At 40.2% G+C, this 15,837-nt stretch overlaps 1 protein-coding gene across 10 annotated transcripts in view; it reads right to left on the reverse strand.

Moving 5' to 3' along the window:
• Nucleotides 1-322: 322 nt before the first annotated feature.
• LOC108279288 (uncharacterized) overlaps nt 323-15,837 on the reverse strand; it is a 21,341-nt gene continuing 5,826 nt past the window's right edge. For 3 of the 10 annotated variants that reach the window (XM_053687875.1, XM_053687879.1, XM_053687883.1), the window contains 10 exons: nt 11,299-11,397; nt 11,069-11,158; nt 10,731-10,820; nt 10,079-10,177; nt 9,849-9,938; nt 9,510-9,599; nt 8,534-8,611; nt 8,276-8,365; nt 1,041-1,130; nt 323-793 (listed from right to left, as the gene is read on the reverse strand). In XM_053687875.1, coding sequence (XP_053543850.1) covers nt 617-793; nt 1,041-1,130; nt 8,276-8,365; nt 8,534-8,611; nt 9,510-9,599; nt 9,849-9,938; nt 10,079-10,177; nt 10,731-10,820; nt 11,069-11,158; nt 11,299-11,397 — 993 coding nt within the window. In that variant the 3' untranslated portion in view covers nt 323-616. Of the gene's footprint in view, nt 794-1,040; nt 1,131-1,315; nt 1,415-7,828; nt 7,943-8,275; nt 8,366-8,533; nt 8,612-9,509; nt 9,600-9,848; nt 9,939-10,078; nt 10,178-10,730; nt 10,821-11,068; nt 11,159-11,298; nt 11,398-12,485; nt 12,752-15,837 lie in introns of those variants that run through there. The other 7 variants (XM_053687882.1, XM_053687881.1, XM_053687878.1 and 4 more) reach the window with 7 other exon arrangements.

Raw genomic sequence — 15,837 nt, forward strand, 5'->3', positions numbered from 1 at the left:
GTTAAACCTGTTTCTGTTCCTCTGTACAGCTGACGCTTCAACCACTGCAGGACAAGAGTGCGGAGTTTATCTATTGGAAACCATGCAGGTGTGCACGTGATAGGGCGGGTGTGCACGTGATAGGGCGGGTGTGCACGTGATAGGGCGGGTAGACGCAGGCGCAACAGGAGATGAGAGTTCAGTAGCCGAGCACACCACGACGTATGGTCATTTCTATTTGTTTTTAAGTTTTGTTTGTGGGTAACGGTGGCCACTGGCGACTGGCAGAAAAAACATGGCCGCAAAATTAAAAAGTTAGTCGCATTGGCGACCATTTTAGTGGCCATCTGGAGCCCCGGATCTCAACGGACAAAGTGAGCTATTCTAAAGTGAACACCACCTCCATTATGAAAATGCTCCTTACACATTTTCCTATAGGCTGTAGCAGCTCTTACAACACCAAGGTGACACGAAGTCTAAAACGGAGCTTGAATTCTGTAAAGAGTTGGAGAAAGATGTGGGTAGATAGTCAGAGTCGCTAATTAGCTAATGGCTTAGCTTACCACAAACAACACATTACACACAGTTTTATTACAGACATTTATTGTATTAAATCGTAAAACAAAACAAAAATCGTTCATGATAAGTATATTACGACTAATATGATCGTACTAACTATATAAACATGTGTATTCACAATGGGTAAGACAATGAGGACATTCTCAGGTGGCTGATATGGCATGGAGAAAGTCTGATCTTCGGTAGCTACAACAGCATTTAAACCCAGCGGGTCGTCGACACACGGAACTGGAAGCTACAAAACATGGGGGAGAAAGACCTACGTTAAAATTCCTGTGAGGTTAAAACAACATTTGTGCGCTTTAATGTTACCTTAATTGTTCTGTGTTATTAATGAATAAAATCTAGGTCTTTTCATGGAGAAAAAGACCTACATTAAAATTTCTATCTGGGAATAAAACACTGTTGGTGTTTTTAATGCTAACTTCATTTATTAGAATGAAAATAAGAAAAAAAAAATAGAAGTACAAAAGGAAACTTACCGGTAGCTGATTTCTCAGCGGGAATTCCTCGTTTCCGTAAACCTCCACGGCGTTTTCAGGCACCGGGTCGTCCACACACTGAACTGGAAGCTACAAAACACAGAGAAAAAAGACCTACGTTAAAATTCCTGTGTGGGAATAATACACTGTTGGTGTTAATAACGCTACCGGCATTTATTAGAATGAAAATGAGAAAAATAGAAAAGAGAGAGAGAGAGAGAGAGAAGCAGCCCCGTTTTGTTGTAAGAGCGCAGGCATTACATAAGGAAACTTACTGGGATTTGAAATCTGGGATTTGAAATGGGGAAAATGTCGTTCTCATAAATAACCACGCCATTTAATCCAGCCTGGTCGTCCACACACTGAACTGGAAACTGCAGAACACAGAGAAATAAGACCTACATGTAGTGTTTAGTGACATGTTTATAATACAGAAGAATGACTAATGTTACAGTATGTTTGTGAAAAAGAAAATTGACATAAAAGCTTCATATAGTTGTTCATTATTAACGGAAATATTTAACATTTGCTATTCGTCAAGCGAGTTCAAGACGTCAATTAGTTTAAGCTTTGACTTCATCACACAGGATTCTTCTCTTGGTCGACAGGCCTCAACCTGAATCTCCGTCAGTATTAAGTAAACGGTAATTGGCGCACATATAGCGTTTTTATCCAAAGCGCTTTACACTGGGTCTCATTCACACTCACACCAGTGGTAGCAGAGCTGCCATGCAAGGTGCTAACTTGCCATCGGGAGCAACTCGGGGTTCAGCGTCTTACCCAAGGACACTTCAGCATGTGGAGTCACGCGGGCCGGGAATCGAACCGCCGACCCTACGATTAGTGACAACCCGCTCTACCACCTGATCCACAGCCGCCCCATGATACAAATGATGATACAATAAATAAAATAAAATTGATTCATACACGTAGTTTCATTCTAACTGCTTTATAGCCGTTACATTACACACCCTTATGAAGTATAAACTGAAATGTAACTAACGTACTACAATGACTCACAGTTTAAATGAACCGCTAACGTCGCGGTTAGGAACCAAACACAGCGTAGAGTGTTAGCATCGTCATCTGCGTGTTTAGTAGTTTAGCACTAAATGAAAATCAAACAAGCCAAAAAGTGCAAAATGAAACACGATATGCCTCTTTGCTGAGTATTTTGAACTTACTATAACTGATATCAGCGTTTGTTATTTAATACTGACGGAGATTCAGGGTGAGGCCTGTCCGCCATCACGAGGAAAGAAAGCCTGTGTGACGAAGTTTAAGCTAACCGCCGTATTAAGCTTGCATGCTGAATAGCAAGACTGTTGACTATGAATATTAGGAATTAAAGTAAACATTTTTGTTAAATTGTTAAAACTATATATATAGAAGTTGAGGTATATTTAAGGATAAAAATATAAGGATACATAAAAATCTTCTGACGGGTTTCGGTAGCTTACCATTCTTTGCGGCGTTCTGGACAAAATGGAGCACCACCTACTGCCCTGACAACGAAGCGGAAATACGCACGAAGCGGAAATACGCACGAAGACTCGACTCTAAAATCATGCTTACGTACTACGTCAGTTTTTTATTTTTACTCCATTGTAATGATGACTATATGGATATTCTGATTTTGAACAAATTATGGACACACTTATGTCGTTTAACGCAAACCTGTAGTGTTATATTTAAGTAACGTTTACAGAATTCATTACATACCAGCGCACGGAAATCATCCTGTCTGCCGGTTTCTTGCCCCGGCAGATTCTACTGAACTTATTCGAGCGGATCCTAGAACTCCGACGAACGACTGGAGCGTCTTCCATTCTCAGGCTTCCTCGCAGAAACTGAAGCTTTCTACTCGGAAGTTCTTTTCCCATATGAAGCTATGAATACTCAACCCGAAGTCTTAAAAACTAATCTAAAGGTCATCTGAAGGTCATTCTGTGCAGATGTACAAACACAAAAGGTTTGTAGGTAAGATTATATGAATTGTGAGGTGCTGCTGTCCTGTCGAGGTATGGCTTGAGATGTGTATGCGTGTGTGTTTTAAATACCAACATTTACATTTGCATTGAAGAGTACACGCCTTTTCTGACAAGCAGGAAGCCCACCAGCTGTGTTTTGCATTTCCTTTAAGCATTTGAACGTCTCGTTTTACCTGTGTAGTACCCGTGTAGGTCTGTGTACTTTTTGGTCGTTCTATTTTCATATCAATAACAGAAATTAAACTAGCAGGATAAAGTTTATGAATGAATTTTGATGCTGGCTTGACAGAGACCACTGAACAATATGGAAGGTGGTTACTAGGATGTTGCTGGGCAGTTGCTAGGTGGTTGCTCTGTTAATCCAGCTGGCTGCTGGGGTGTTGCTAGGTGGTTGCTATGATATTCCAGGTGGTAGCAATACCTATCAACCAGCTGTGATGATAACGCAACCACCTAGCAACACCTAAGCAAACTTCACGCGTAGAATAGAAACCACCTAACAACAGTCTAGAAACCAACTGGCATGCCATAACAACCACCGAGCAACACCCTGTCAGTCACCTGGAATACCATAGCTACTGCCTAGCAACCACCTCCTACATTGTTTAATGGTCTCTGTCAAGCCAACATGAAATTTTGTTCACAACTTTCTAGTTGTTTCTAGTTTCATTTTTGTTAGACAGACAGAGCGAACAAAAACTACTCAGACCGACGCAGGTATCATACAGGTAAAATTCTTAGAGGAAATAAAAAACCACAGCCTCTGGTCTTCCTGCTTGTCAGAAGAGACAGGTACGTTTCAGTGCAAATGCAAATGCTGGTGTTTTGACTGCAAAGACCTACACATCTCACACCACACCTCAACAGGACAGCAACTAACAATCCATATACTCGGACCTACAGCCCTTTTGTTTTCACACTTCTGCAAGGAATTACCTTTTGAGACTTTCGGTTTAGTATTCATAGCATCATATGGGAAAAGATCTGCATGAAAACTCCAGCAGAAATCCTCAGTTTCATCAAGCAAGCGTAAGAATGGAAGAAGCTTCAGTTTTCGATCAGAGTTCAAGCGTCAGCTATAAAAATATTTTTTGTAAATAAATCCACAAGAATCTGCCTCGGCAAGAAACCTGCAGCAAGGTTGATGTTCCAACAGAACACATTTGCATAGCAACCACCTAGCAACCACCTGCAATAGTATCAACCATTTAGCGTCCCTCTAAGGAATATCAGCTGGTTGCTAGCATGCTATTGCATTGGTTGCAAATCACATGAAAGCAGGACCAGCAAAACGTTTCCCATACAACGGATATAAAAAGTCTACACACCCGTGTTAAAATTGCAGGTTTTTACGACGTTAAAAAAAAAAAAAATGAAACCAAGGAAAATCACGTCAGAACGTTTCCCACCCTCGATGTGAAATTACAACATTAAAAAAGTACGTGAAAAAACAATCCCCTAAATGAATTCTTTGTCGAAACACTTTGATTTTATTACACCACTCAGTCGAGCAGCGCGGCACATCTTGACTTGGCGATATTTTCCCACTCTTTCGTGCAAGAACATTCTAGATCCATCACATCGTAAGGGCGTCTCCTGTTCACAGCCCGCTTCAGGTCACCACACCGAGTTTTAGTTGGATTCAGGTCTGGGCTCTGGCAACGTCATTCAATAACATTGATCTTCTTTTGGTGAAGCCATCCCTTTGCTGATCTGGACGTATGCTTTAGGTCTTTGTCGTGCTTAAAGATCAAATTCCTTTTCCTCTTCAGCTTACTAGCGGAAGGTTTTGCACTTAAATCGACTGGCATTTATAGCTATTCATGATTCCCTCCACCTTGATAAAAGCCCCGGTTCTGTCTGAGGAAAAGCGGCCCTAGAGCATGATGCCGCCACCCCCATGCTTCACATTAGGTACGGTGTTCTTTTTAGAGATGCTTTAGATACCATTTATAATTATGGAATTATCATTCCTTTTGGAATTGGTCTCATCGGAATATTACACATTTTGCCACATGGTTTGGGGTGATTTAGTTGGGCTTGGATGGGTTTTTCTTTCTTTTTTTTTTGTGAGAAAGGGCTTCCGTTTAGCCATACTACCCCATGTTTTCACAGGTTGGATGTTAAGCTGTTTAATCCTGATATCTCCACAGGTTGAATATCTTATTTAAATTCATGTTTAAAAACTCAAGTGGAAGTACTATGATTGATTTATACTCCAAAGAATAATCACCTAGAGTCATTAACAGAGCACTATTGACACTCAGTCTGACCAGGTTGGGTATGATTGTAATGGAGGAAACAAATAATGAATTCAATCACTTTAAATTTTTAATTAAAGCTTACACACTTCAACCAAGTTTAGAACTATACTCTTTTTGTTGTTGTTGTTCTTGATTTACGCTCATTATCGCCATTTACAGAGAGGCAACATGCTTGCTTTTTCCTCATTACAAAAGGATATACATATTTTAAATGTTTAGACACTAAGACAAGTGTGCATTCCACATGTGCTTTGGAAAACACAATTCTGTCTTGTAAATGTCCTGTTAGGCCAACAACAACAACAACAAAATCCTCCTGGTCATCAACATTCAAGACATGTTTTCTGTCCCAATGGAAAGTTCAGGGAGACAGATGCACATGCAGAAATCAGAAAAAAACTAGAAAAAAACAAACAAACCAAAAAAATACTAAATATAAACAAACAGTGTATAAACCAAACGCGTAATTAAAATGAGAAACAAAAACATAACTTGACTTGATATAATGCTCCAGCACCTGAGGGTAAAAACAGGGAAATTGAATAGAGCACAAATCAAGCAGGGAACTAACAAACACACGGGTATGGTTACACAGAAAATGAGGGAGACAACAGAAGAAGAAGTTCTACATGGGGATGCAAGAGAAGAAGTTGTTCTACATGGGGGCCGCAGGTGCCCTCTAGTGGTCCTGGAATGGAACTACCGCTGGGAGGCCATGACACATTCAGGACTACAATTATGATTATGAGAGGGAAAAATATCCCTCTGTGATTATCATTATTTAGTAAACTATTTTATTACAAAAAACTATTGTTCTTTATTTATCCAGTGTATACAATATGAAAAGGAAAGTATGAATATCCGTCTGAAATCCTCTCAGTACAACTGCAATCACATGGCAGAAAAAAAGGACACAATTTGTGTCTGAAGACTGAAGACACCTCACACAGAGCTGTTTCAACAAATGAAATTATTGGTTTGTCACTTCTTTTATAACAATTGTGTACACTAAGACTGATAATCAACAGATTTTTAAGTTGTTGTTTAACAACATTATTGGTCACAGTGAAATTCTTTTCTTCACATACCCCAGCATGTTAGGATGTTGGGGTCAGAGCGCAGGGTCGGCCATGATACAGCGCCCCCTGGAGCAGAGAAGGTTAAGGGCCTTGCTCAAGAGCCCGACAGTGGCAGCGCTGGGGCTTGAACCCCCGACCTTCTGATCAGTCACCCAGAGCCGTAACCTCCAAGCAACCGCTGCCCCTTTATAATTCTTGATACGATGACATTTTTTTTTCCTTAGGAGACATTTCTTTAACATTTATGGAAGGAGGAATTTGCATTTAATGATGCCTACAAAAAAATTATAAATGGCAAAGTTCACACAGTTACTAGAAGTTCTGGCACTGTGGACAGCTGCCAATCAATGGCTGCTTTGACTCTCGACATTGTGTCCGTCTTCCATTTGCATACCAGCAGGAGGCACACAGACTACAGCTGCAAATCTAAAAGCTTTCTGTGAGAACGTCTGCGTTGTACCAGCCAGTCAGGCCTCCTACTAACAACTCCAGAGTAGGAGTTAGTGTGAATAGTGCGGAGGAGGCAAGGACGCGGTGGTACGGAAACTCGGTTTAACGCGTGCGAAACACTCGAGTAATTCAACTTTGTTATTATAATGAAGTATTATTTATTCTTTACTGGAGTATTAATTGGAAATTGAATACCTGTACTCTCACTTAATTACACTGTAGTGTCAGATTCCTGTTCTGACAGTATCTCACAAACGTGAGTACACCCTTCACATGTTTGTAAATATTTGATGATATCTTTTCATGTGACAACACTGAAGAAATGACACTTTGCTACAATGTAAAGTAGTGAGTGTACAGCTTGTGTAACAGTGTAAATTTGCCGTCCCCTCAAAATAACTCAACACACAGCCGTTAATGTCTAAACCGCAGGCAATGAAAGTGAGTACACCCCTAGAATTGATTACAAATGTTTGTTTATGAGAAGCAGAGTGGCTCCAGGGTTCCAGATCCGAGCCTAAGCTCGGATTCGTGTGCCGCGTTGGGCATTTTCTCCCAGTGTCCGTATGGGTTGGCGCCAGGTTCTCCCGTAGTGCCAGTAGATGGAGTGAGATGGACTTTAAGGGTGTTTTACCGCCTCACACCCAGTGTTCCCGGGATTAGGGTTTGTTAAGGTCAAACCAAATCATATGGTCGTTCCATGGCATCCATTCAAACTCGCAGGATCCGTCAGCAAGACCAGATTTGCAGCCCTCGCTCTTGTAACTACGTACTGTACATTTTTACTGACTTTATTGAATGTTTTAATTTAGTTACTGATTAACAGCTTGTTTATACTGCAAGTGAAATTCCATCTCAGCCGCTTTGGTTCTCGGCCCCTCACACCTTGTTTACAACCCACGGAATCTTAAGTCTCAGCTATACAAAAGTGAATTCTTTTCTCAGGGAAATACAATGCTGCGATACCAAATACATCATCATTTGAAAAACAACATTTGACACCAGTTTAATTTGAGAATGAGTGTTTTAATGCACTTGCGTATGTTCTTAGTGTCTTCAGACTTTTAATGTTTTTAAATTGGACACCAGTCACCATCGTCCTGAGTAGGTTCTTCACACTGAAATATCAAAACAAAACAAAGAGACAAGTCAGCATAACAGATATTATTCAAATTAATATGATCACACTAAATACATGAATGGAGGACAGAACTGCAGTTAAAATCGACATCGATTCTACGGTTATACATCGTTCAGGCCGGACTCCACGTTAGTGACGCGTTGCAATGTAAAGGGAAATTAAATAAAGCAGCATGAGTAAAGTATGTTTCCTTTCTCAAACAGGTCACTGGTCAGTACCCAGAATGCAATAGGAGGCACGTGACTGGAGCACAAATCAATTAACAGCCCAATTTTGTTTAACAGAGCAGCCATTACAAAAGGAATCTTACTGTTAGTTGATTTCTCAGCGGGAATTCCTCGTTTCCGTAAACCTCCACGGCGTTTTCAGGCAGCGGGTCGTCCACACACTGAACTGGAAGCTACAAAACATGGGGGGAAGAAGACCTACGTTAAAATTCCTGTGAGGTTAAAACAACATTTGTGTGCTTTAATGTTACCTTAATTGTTTTGTGTTATTAATGAATAAAATCTATAAAACAAGGATATTATAAACCAATGGAATTAGTGAAAAAAAGTAGTATGATCACCGCTTCCTTTTCAGTTAGAGCAGAGCTGAAGGGCTCCTGATGTTCTGTGTATCGTTGGGTTTTTGACACCCTGGACCCCTGAATCAACAGAATTAGTAGTAGCAGCAGTAGTAGTAGTTTTAGCAGCAGTAGTAGTAGTAGTAGTAGTAGCAGTAGTAGAGTAGTAGTAGTAATAGTAGTAGTAGCAGTAGTAGTAGTTTTAGCAGCAGCAGTAGTAGTAGTAGCAGTAGTAGTAGTAGTAGTAGTAGTAGTAGTAGTAGTAGTAGCAGCAGTAGTAGCAGCAGCAGCAGCAGTAGTAGTAGTAGTAGTAGTAGTAGTAGTAGTAGCAGTAGTAGTAGCAGTAGTAGTAGCAGTAGTAGTAGCAGCAGCAGCAGCAGTAGTAGTAGTAGTAGTAGTAGTAGTAGCAGTAGTAGTAGTAGTAGCAGTAGTAGTAGCAGCAGCAGCAGTAGTAGTAGTAGTAGCAGTAATAGTAGTAGTAGCAGTAGTAGTAGCAGTAGTAGCAGTAGTAGTAGTAGTAGTAGTAATAGTAGCAGCAGCAGCAGTAGTAGTAGTTTTAGCAGTAGTAGTAGTAGCAGTAGTAGCAGTAGTAGTAGTAGTAGTAGCAGTAGCAGTAGTAGCAGTAATAGTAGTAGTAGCAGTAGTAGTAGTAGTAGTAGTAGTAGCAGTAGTAGTAGCAGTAGTAGCAGTAGTAGTAGCAGTAGTAGTAGCAGCAGTAGTAGTAGTAGCAGTAGTAGTAGCAGTAGTAATAGTGGTAGCAGTAGTAGCAGTAGTAGTAGCAGTAGTAGCAATAGCAGTAGTAGCAGCAGTAGTAGCAATAGTAATAGTGGTACTAGTAGCAGTGGCAGTAGTAGTTTCCTTTCCCAAACAGGTCACTGGTCAGTACCCAGAATGCAATAGGAGGCACGTGACTGGAGCGCAAATCAATTAACAGCCCCATTTTGTTTTAAAGGAGCAGCCATTACAAAAGGAATCTTACAGGTAGCGGATTTCTCTTCTGGAATTCCTCGTTTCCGTAAACCTCCACGGCGTTTTCAGGCAGCGGGTCGTCCACACACTGAACTGGAAGCTACAAAACATGGGGGGAGAAAGTCCTACGTTAAAAATCCTGGGAGGTTAAAACAACATTTGTGCGCTTTAATGTTACCTTAATTGTTCTGTGTTATTAATGAATAAAATCTAGGTCTTTTCATGGAGAAAAAGACCTACATTAAAATTTCTATCTGGGAATAAAACACTGTTGGTGTTTTTAATGCTAACTTCATTTATTAGAATGAAAATAAGAAAAAAAAAAATAGAAGTACAAAAGGAAACTTACCGGTAGCTGATTTCTCAGCGGGAATTCCTCGTTTCCGTAAACCTCCACGGCGTTTTCAGGCACCGGGTCGTCCACACACTGAACTGGAAGCTACAAAACACAGAGAAAAAAGACCTACGTTAAAATTCCTGTGTGGGAATAATACACTGTTGGTGTTAATAACGCTACCGGCATTTATTAGAATGAAAATGAGAAAAATAGAAAAGAGAGAGAGGAATAAGGAAACTTACTGGGATTTGAGATCTGGGATTTGAAATGGGGAAAATGTCGTTCTCATAAATAACCACGCCATTTAATCCAGCCTGGTCGTCCACACACTGAACTGGAAACTGCAGAACACAGAGAAATAAGACCTACATGTAGTGTTTGGTGACATGTTTATAATACAGAAGAATGACTAATGTTACAGTATGTTTGTAAACAAGAAAATTGACACAAAAGCTTCATATAGTTGTTCATTATTAACGGAAATATTTAACATTTGCTATTCGTCAAGCGAGTTCAAGACGTCAATTAGTTTAAGCTTTGACTTCATCACACAGGATTCTTCTCTTGGTCGACAGGCCTCAACCTGAATCTGCGTCAGTATTAAGTAAACGGTAAATGGCGCACATATAGCGTTTTTATCCAAAGCGCTTTACACTGGTTCTCATTCACACATTCACACTCACACCAGTGGTAGCAGAGCTGCCATGCAAGGCGCTAACTTGTCATCGGGAGCAACTCGGGGTTCAGCGTCTTACCCAAGCAGTAGTAGTTTCCTTTCTCAAACAGGTCACTGGTCAGTACCCAGAATGCAATAGGAGGCACGTGACTGGAGCGCAAATCAATTAACAGCCCCATTTTGTTTTAAAGGAGCAGCCATTACAAAAGGAATCTTACTGGTAGCAGATTTCTCTTCTGGAATTCCTCGTTTCCGTAAACCTCCACGGCGTTTTCAGGCAGCGGGTCGTCGACACACTGAACTGGAAGCTACAAAACATGGGGGGAGAAAGACCTACGTTAAAATTCCTGTGAGGTTAAAACAACATTTGTGCGCTTTAATGTTACCTTAATTGTTCTGTGTTATTAATGAATAAAATCTAGGTCTTTTCATGGAGAAAAAGACCTACATTAAAATTTCTATCTGGGAATAAAACACTGTTGGTGTTTTTAATGCTAACTTCATTTATTAGAATGAAAATAAGAAAAAAAAAATAGAAGTACAAAAGGAAACTTACCGGTAGCTGATTTCTCAGCGGGAATTCCTCGTTTCCGTAAACCTCCACGGCGTTTTCAGGCAGCGGGTCGTCCACACACTGAACTGGACGCTACAAAACACAGAGAAAAAAGACCTACGTTAAAATTCCTGTGTGGGAGTAATACACTGTTGGTGTTAATAACGCTACCGGCATTTATTAGAATGAAAATGAGAAAAATAGAAAAGAGAGAGAGGAATAAGGAAACTTACTGGGATTTGAGATCTGGGATTTGAAATGGGGAAAATGTGGTTCTCATAAATAACCACGCCATTTAATCCAGCCTGGTCGTCCACACACTGAACTGGAAACTGCAGAACACAGAGAAATAAGACCTACATGTAGTGTTTGGTGACATGTTTATAATACAGAAGAATGACTAATGTTACAGTATGTTTGTGAAAAAGAAAATTGACATAAAAGCTTCATATAGTTGTTCATTATTAACGGAAATATTTAACATTTGCTATTCGTCAAGCGAGTTCAAGACGTCAATTAGTTTAAGCTTTGACTTCATCACACAGGATTCTTCTCTTGGTCGACAGGCCTCAACCTGAATCTGCGTCAGTATTAAGTAAACGGTAAATGGCGCACATATAGCGTTTTTATCCAAAGCGCTTTACACTGGTTCTCATTCACACATTCACACTCACGCTAACGGTGGCAGAGCTGCCATGCAAGGCGCTAACTTGTCATCGGGAGCAACTCGGGGTTCAGCGTCTTACCCAAGGACACTTCAGCATGTGGAGTCACGCGGGCCGGGAATCGAACCACCGACCCTACGATTAGTGACAACCCGCTCTACCACCTGATCCACAGCCGCCACGTGATACAAATGATGATACAATAAATAAAATAAAATTGATTCATACACGTAGTTTCATTCTAACTGCTTTATAGCCGTTACATTACACACCCTTATGAAGTATAAACTGAAATGTAACTAACGTACTACAATGACTCACAGTTTAAATGAACCGCTAACGTCGCGGTTAGGAACCAAACACAGCGTAGAGCATCGTCATCTGCGTGTTTAGTAGTTTAGCACTAAATGAAAATCAAACAAGCCAAAAAGTGCAAAATGAAACACGATATGCCTCTTTGCTGAGTATTTTGAACTTACTATAACTGATATCAGCGTTTGTTATTTAATACTGACGGAGATTCAGGGTGAGGCCTGTCCGCCATCACGAGGAAAGAAAGCCTGTGTGACGAAGTTTAAGCTAACCGCCGTATTAAGCTTGCATGCTGAATAGCAAGACTGTTGACTATGAATATTAGGAATTAAAGTAAACATTTATGTTAAATTGTTAAAACTATATATATAGAAGTTGAGGTATATTTAAGGATAAAAATATAAGGATACATAAAAATCTTCTGACGGGTTTCGGTAGCTTACCATTCTTTGCGACGTTCTGGACAAAATGGAGCACCACCTACTGCCCTGACAACGAAGCGGAAATACGCACGAAGCGGAAATACGCACGAAGCGGAAATACGCACGAAGACTCGACTCTAAAATCATGCTTACGTACTACGTCAGTTTTTTATTTTTACTCCATTGTAATGATGACTATATGGATATTCTGATTTTGAACAAATTATGGACACACTTATGTCGTTTAACACAAACCTGTAGTGTTATATTTAAGTAACGTTTACAGAATTCATTACATACCAGCGCACGGAAATCATCCTGTCTGCCGGTTTCTTGCCCCGGCAGATTCTACTGAACTTATTCGAGCGGATCCTAGAACTCCGACGAACGACTGGAGCGTCTTCCATTCTCAGGCTTCCTCGCAGAAACTGAAGCTTTCTACTCGGAAGTTCTTTTCCCATATGAAGCTATGAATACTCAACCCAAAGTCTTAAAAACTAATCTAAAGGTCATCTGAAGGTCATTCTGTGCAGATGTACAAACACAAAAGGTTTGTAGGTAAGATTATATGAATTGTGAGGTGCTGCTGTCCTGTCGAGGTATGGCTTGAGATGTGTATGCGTGTGTGTTTTAAATACCAACATTTACATTTGCATTGAAGAGTACACGCCTTTTCTGACAAGCAGGAAGCCCACCAGCTGTGTTTTGCATTTCCTTTAAGCATTTGAACGTCTCGTTTTACCTGTGTAGTACCCGTGTAGGTCTGTGTACTTTTTGGTCGTTCTATTTTCATATCAATAACAGAAATTAAACTAGCAGGATAAAGTTTATGAGTGAATTTTGATGCTGGCTTGACAGAGACCACTGAACAATATGGAAGGTGGTTACTAGGATGTTGCTGGGCAGTTGCTAGGTGGTTGCTCTGTTAATCCAGCTGGCTGCTGGGGTGTTGCTAGGTGGTTGCTATGATATTCCAGGTGGTAGCAATACCTATCAACCAGCTGTGATGATAACGCAACCACCTAGCAACACCTAAGCAAACTTCACGCGTAGAATAGAAACCACCTAACAACAGTCTAGAAACCAACTGGCATGCCATAACAACCACCGAGCAACACCCTGTCAGTCACCTGGAATACCATAGCTACTGCCTAGCAACCACCTCCTACATTGTTTAATGGTCTCTGTCAAGCCAACATGAAATTTTGTTCACAACTTTCTAGTTGTTTCTAGTTTCATTTTTGTTAGACAGACAGAGCGAACAAAAACTACTCAGACCTACGCAGGTATCATACAGGTAAAATTCTTAGAGGAAATAAAAAACCACAGCCTCTGGTCTTCCTGCTTGTCAGAAGAGACAGGTACGTTTCAGTGCAAATGCAAATGCTGGTGTTTTGACTGCAAAGACCTACACATCTCACACCACACCTCAACAGGACAGCAACTAACAATCCATATACTTGGACCTACAGCCCTTTTGTTTTCACACTTCTGCAAGGAATTACCTTTTGAGACTTTCGGTTTAGTATTCATAGCATCATATGGGAAAAGATCTGCATGAAAACTCCAGCAGAAATCCTCAGTTTCATCAAGCAAGCGTAAGAATGGAAGAAGCTTCAGTTTTCGATCAGAGTTCAAGCGTCAGCTATAAAAATATTTTTTGTAAATAAATCCACAAGAATCTGCCTCGGCAAGAAACCTGCAGCAAGGTTGATGTTCCAACAGAACACATTTGCATAGCAACCACCTAGCAACCACCTGCAATAGTATAGCAACCATTTAGCGTCCCTCTAAGGAATATCAGCTGGTTGCTAGCATGCTATTGCATTGGTTGCAAATCACATGAAAGCAGGACCAGCAAAACGTTTCCCACACAACGGATATAAAAAGTCTACACACCCGTGTTAAAATTGCAGGTTTTTACGACGTAAAAAAAAAAAAAATGAAACCAAGGAAAATCACGTCAGAACGTTTCCCACCCTCGATGTGAAATTACAACATTAAAAAAGTACGTGAAAAAACAATCCCCTAAATGAATTCTTTGTCGAAACACTTTGATTTTATTACACCACTCAGTCGAGCAGCGCGGCACATCTTGACTTGGCGATATTTTCCCACTCTTTCGTGCAAGAACATTCTAGATCCATCACATCGTAAGGGCGTCTCCTGTTCACAGCCCGCTTCAGGTCACCACACCGAGTTTTAGTTGGATTCAGGTCTGGGCTCTGGCAACGTCATTCAATAACATTGATCTTCTTTTGGTGAAGCCATCCCTTTGCTGATCTGGACGTATGCTTTAGGTCTTTGTCGTGCTTAAAGATCAAATTCCTTTTCCTCTTCAGCTTACTAGCGGAAGGTTTTGCACTTAAATCGACTGGCATTTATAGCTATTCATGATTCCCTCCACCTTGATAAAAGCCCCGGTTCTGTCTGAGGAAAAGCGGCCCTAGAGCATGATGCCGCCACCCCCATGCTTCACATTAGGTACGGTGTTCTTTTTAGAGATGCTTTTTGTTTTGTTTTTGTGCACCAAACATACCATTTATAATTATGGAATTATCATTCCTTTTGGAATTGGTCTCATCGGAATATTACACATTTTGCCACATGGTTTGGGGTGATTTAGTTGGGCTTGGATGGGTTTTTCTTTCTTTTTTTTGTGAGAAAGGGCTTCCGTTTAGCCATACTACCCCATGTTTTCACAGGTTGGATGTTAAGCTGTTTAATCCTGATATCTCCACAGGTTGAATATCTTATTTAAATTCATGTTTAAAAACTCAAGTGGAAGTACTATGATTGATTTATACTCCAAAGAATAATCACCTAGAGTCATTAACAGAGCACTATTGACACTCAGTCTGACCAGGTTGGGTATGATTGTAATGGAGGAAACAAATAATGAATTCAATCACTATAAATTTTTAATTAAAGCTTACACACTTCAACCAAGTTTAGAACTATACTCTTTTTGTTGTTGTTGTTCTTGATTTACGCTCATTATCGCCATTTACAGAGAGGCAACATGCTTGCTTTTTCCTCATTACAAAAGGATATACATATTTTAAATGTTTAGACACTAAGACAAGTGTGCATTCCACATGTGCTTTGGAAAACACAATTCTGTCTTGTAAATGTCCTGTTAGGCCAACAACAACAACAACAACAACAACAAAATCCCCCTGGTCATCAACATTCAAGACATGTTTTCTGTCCCAATGGAAAGTTCAGGGAGACAGATGCACATGCAGAAATCAGAAAAAAACTAGAAAAAAACAAACAAACCAAAAAAATACTAAATATAAACAAACAGTGTATAAACCAAACGCGTAATTAAAATGAGAAACAAAAACATAACTTGACTTGATATAATGCT

Source organism: Ictalurus punctatus, chromosome 18, assembly GCF_001660625.3.
Source record: "Ictalurus punctatus breed USDA103 chromosome 18, Coco_2.0, whole genome shotgun sequence".
Taxonomy (NCBI): Eukaryota; Metazoa; Chordata; class Actinopteri; order Siluriformes; family Ictaluridae; genus Ictalurus; species Ictalurus punctatus.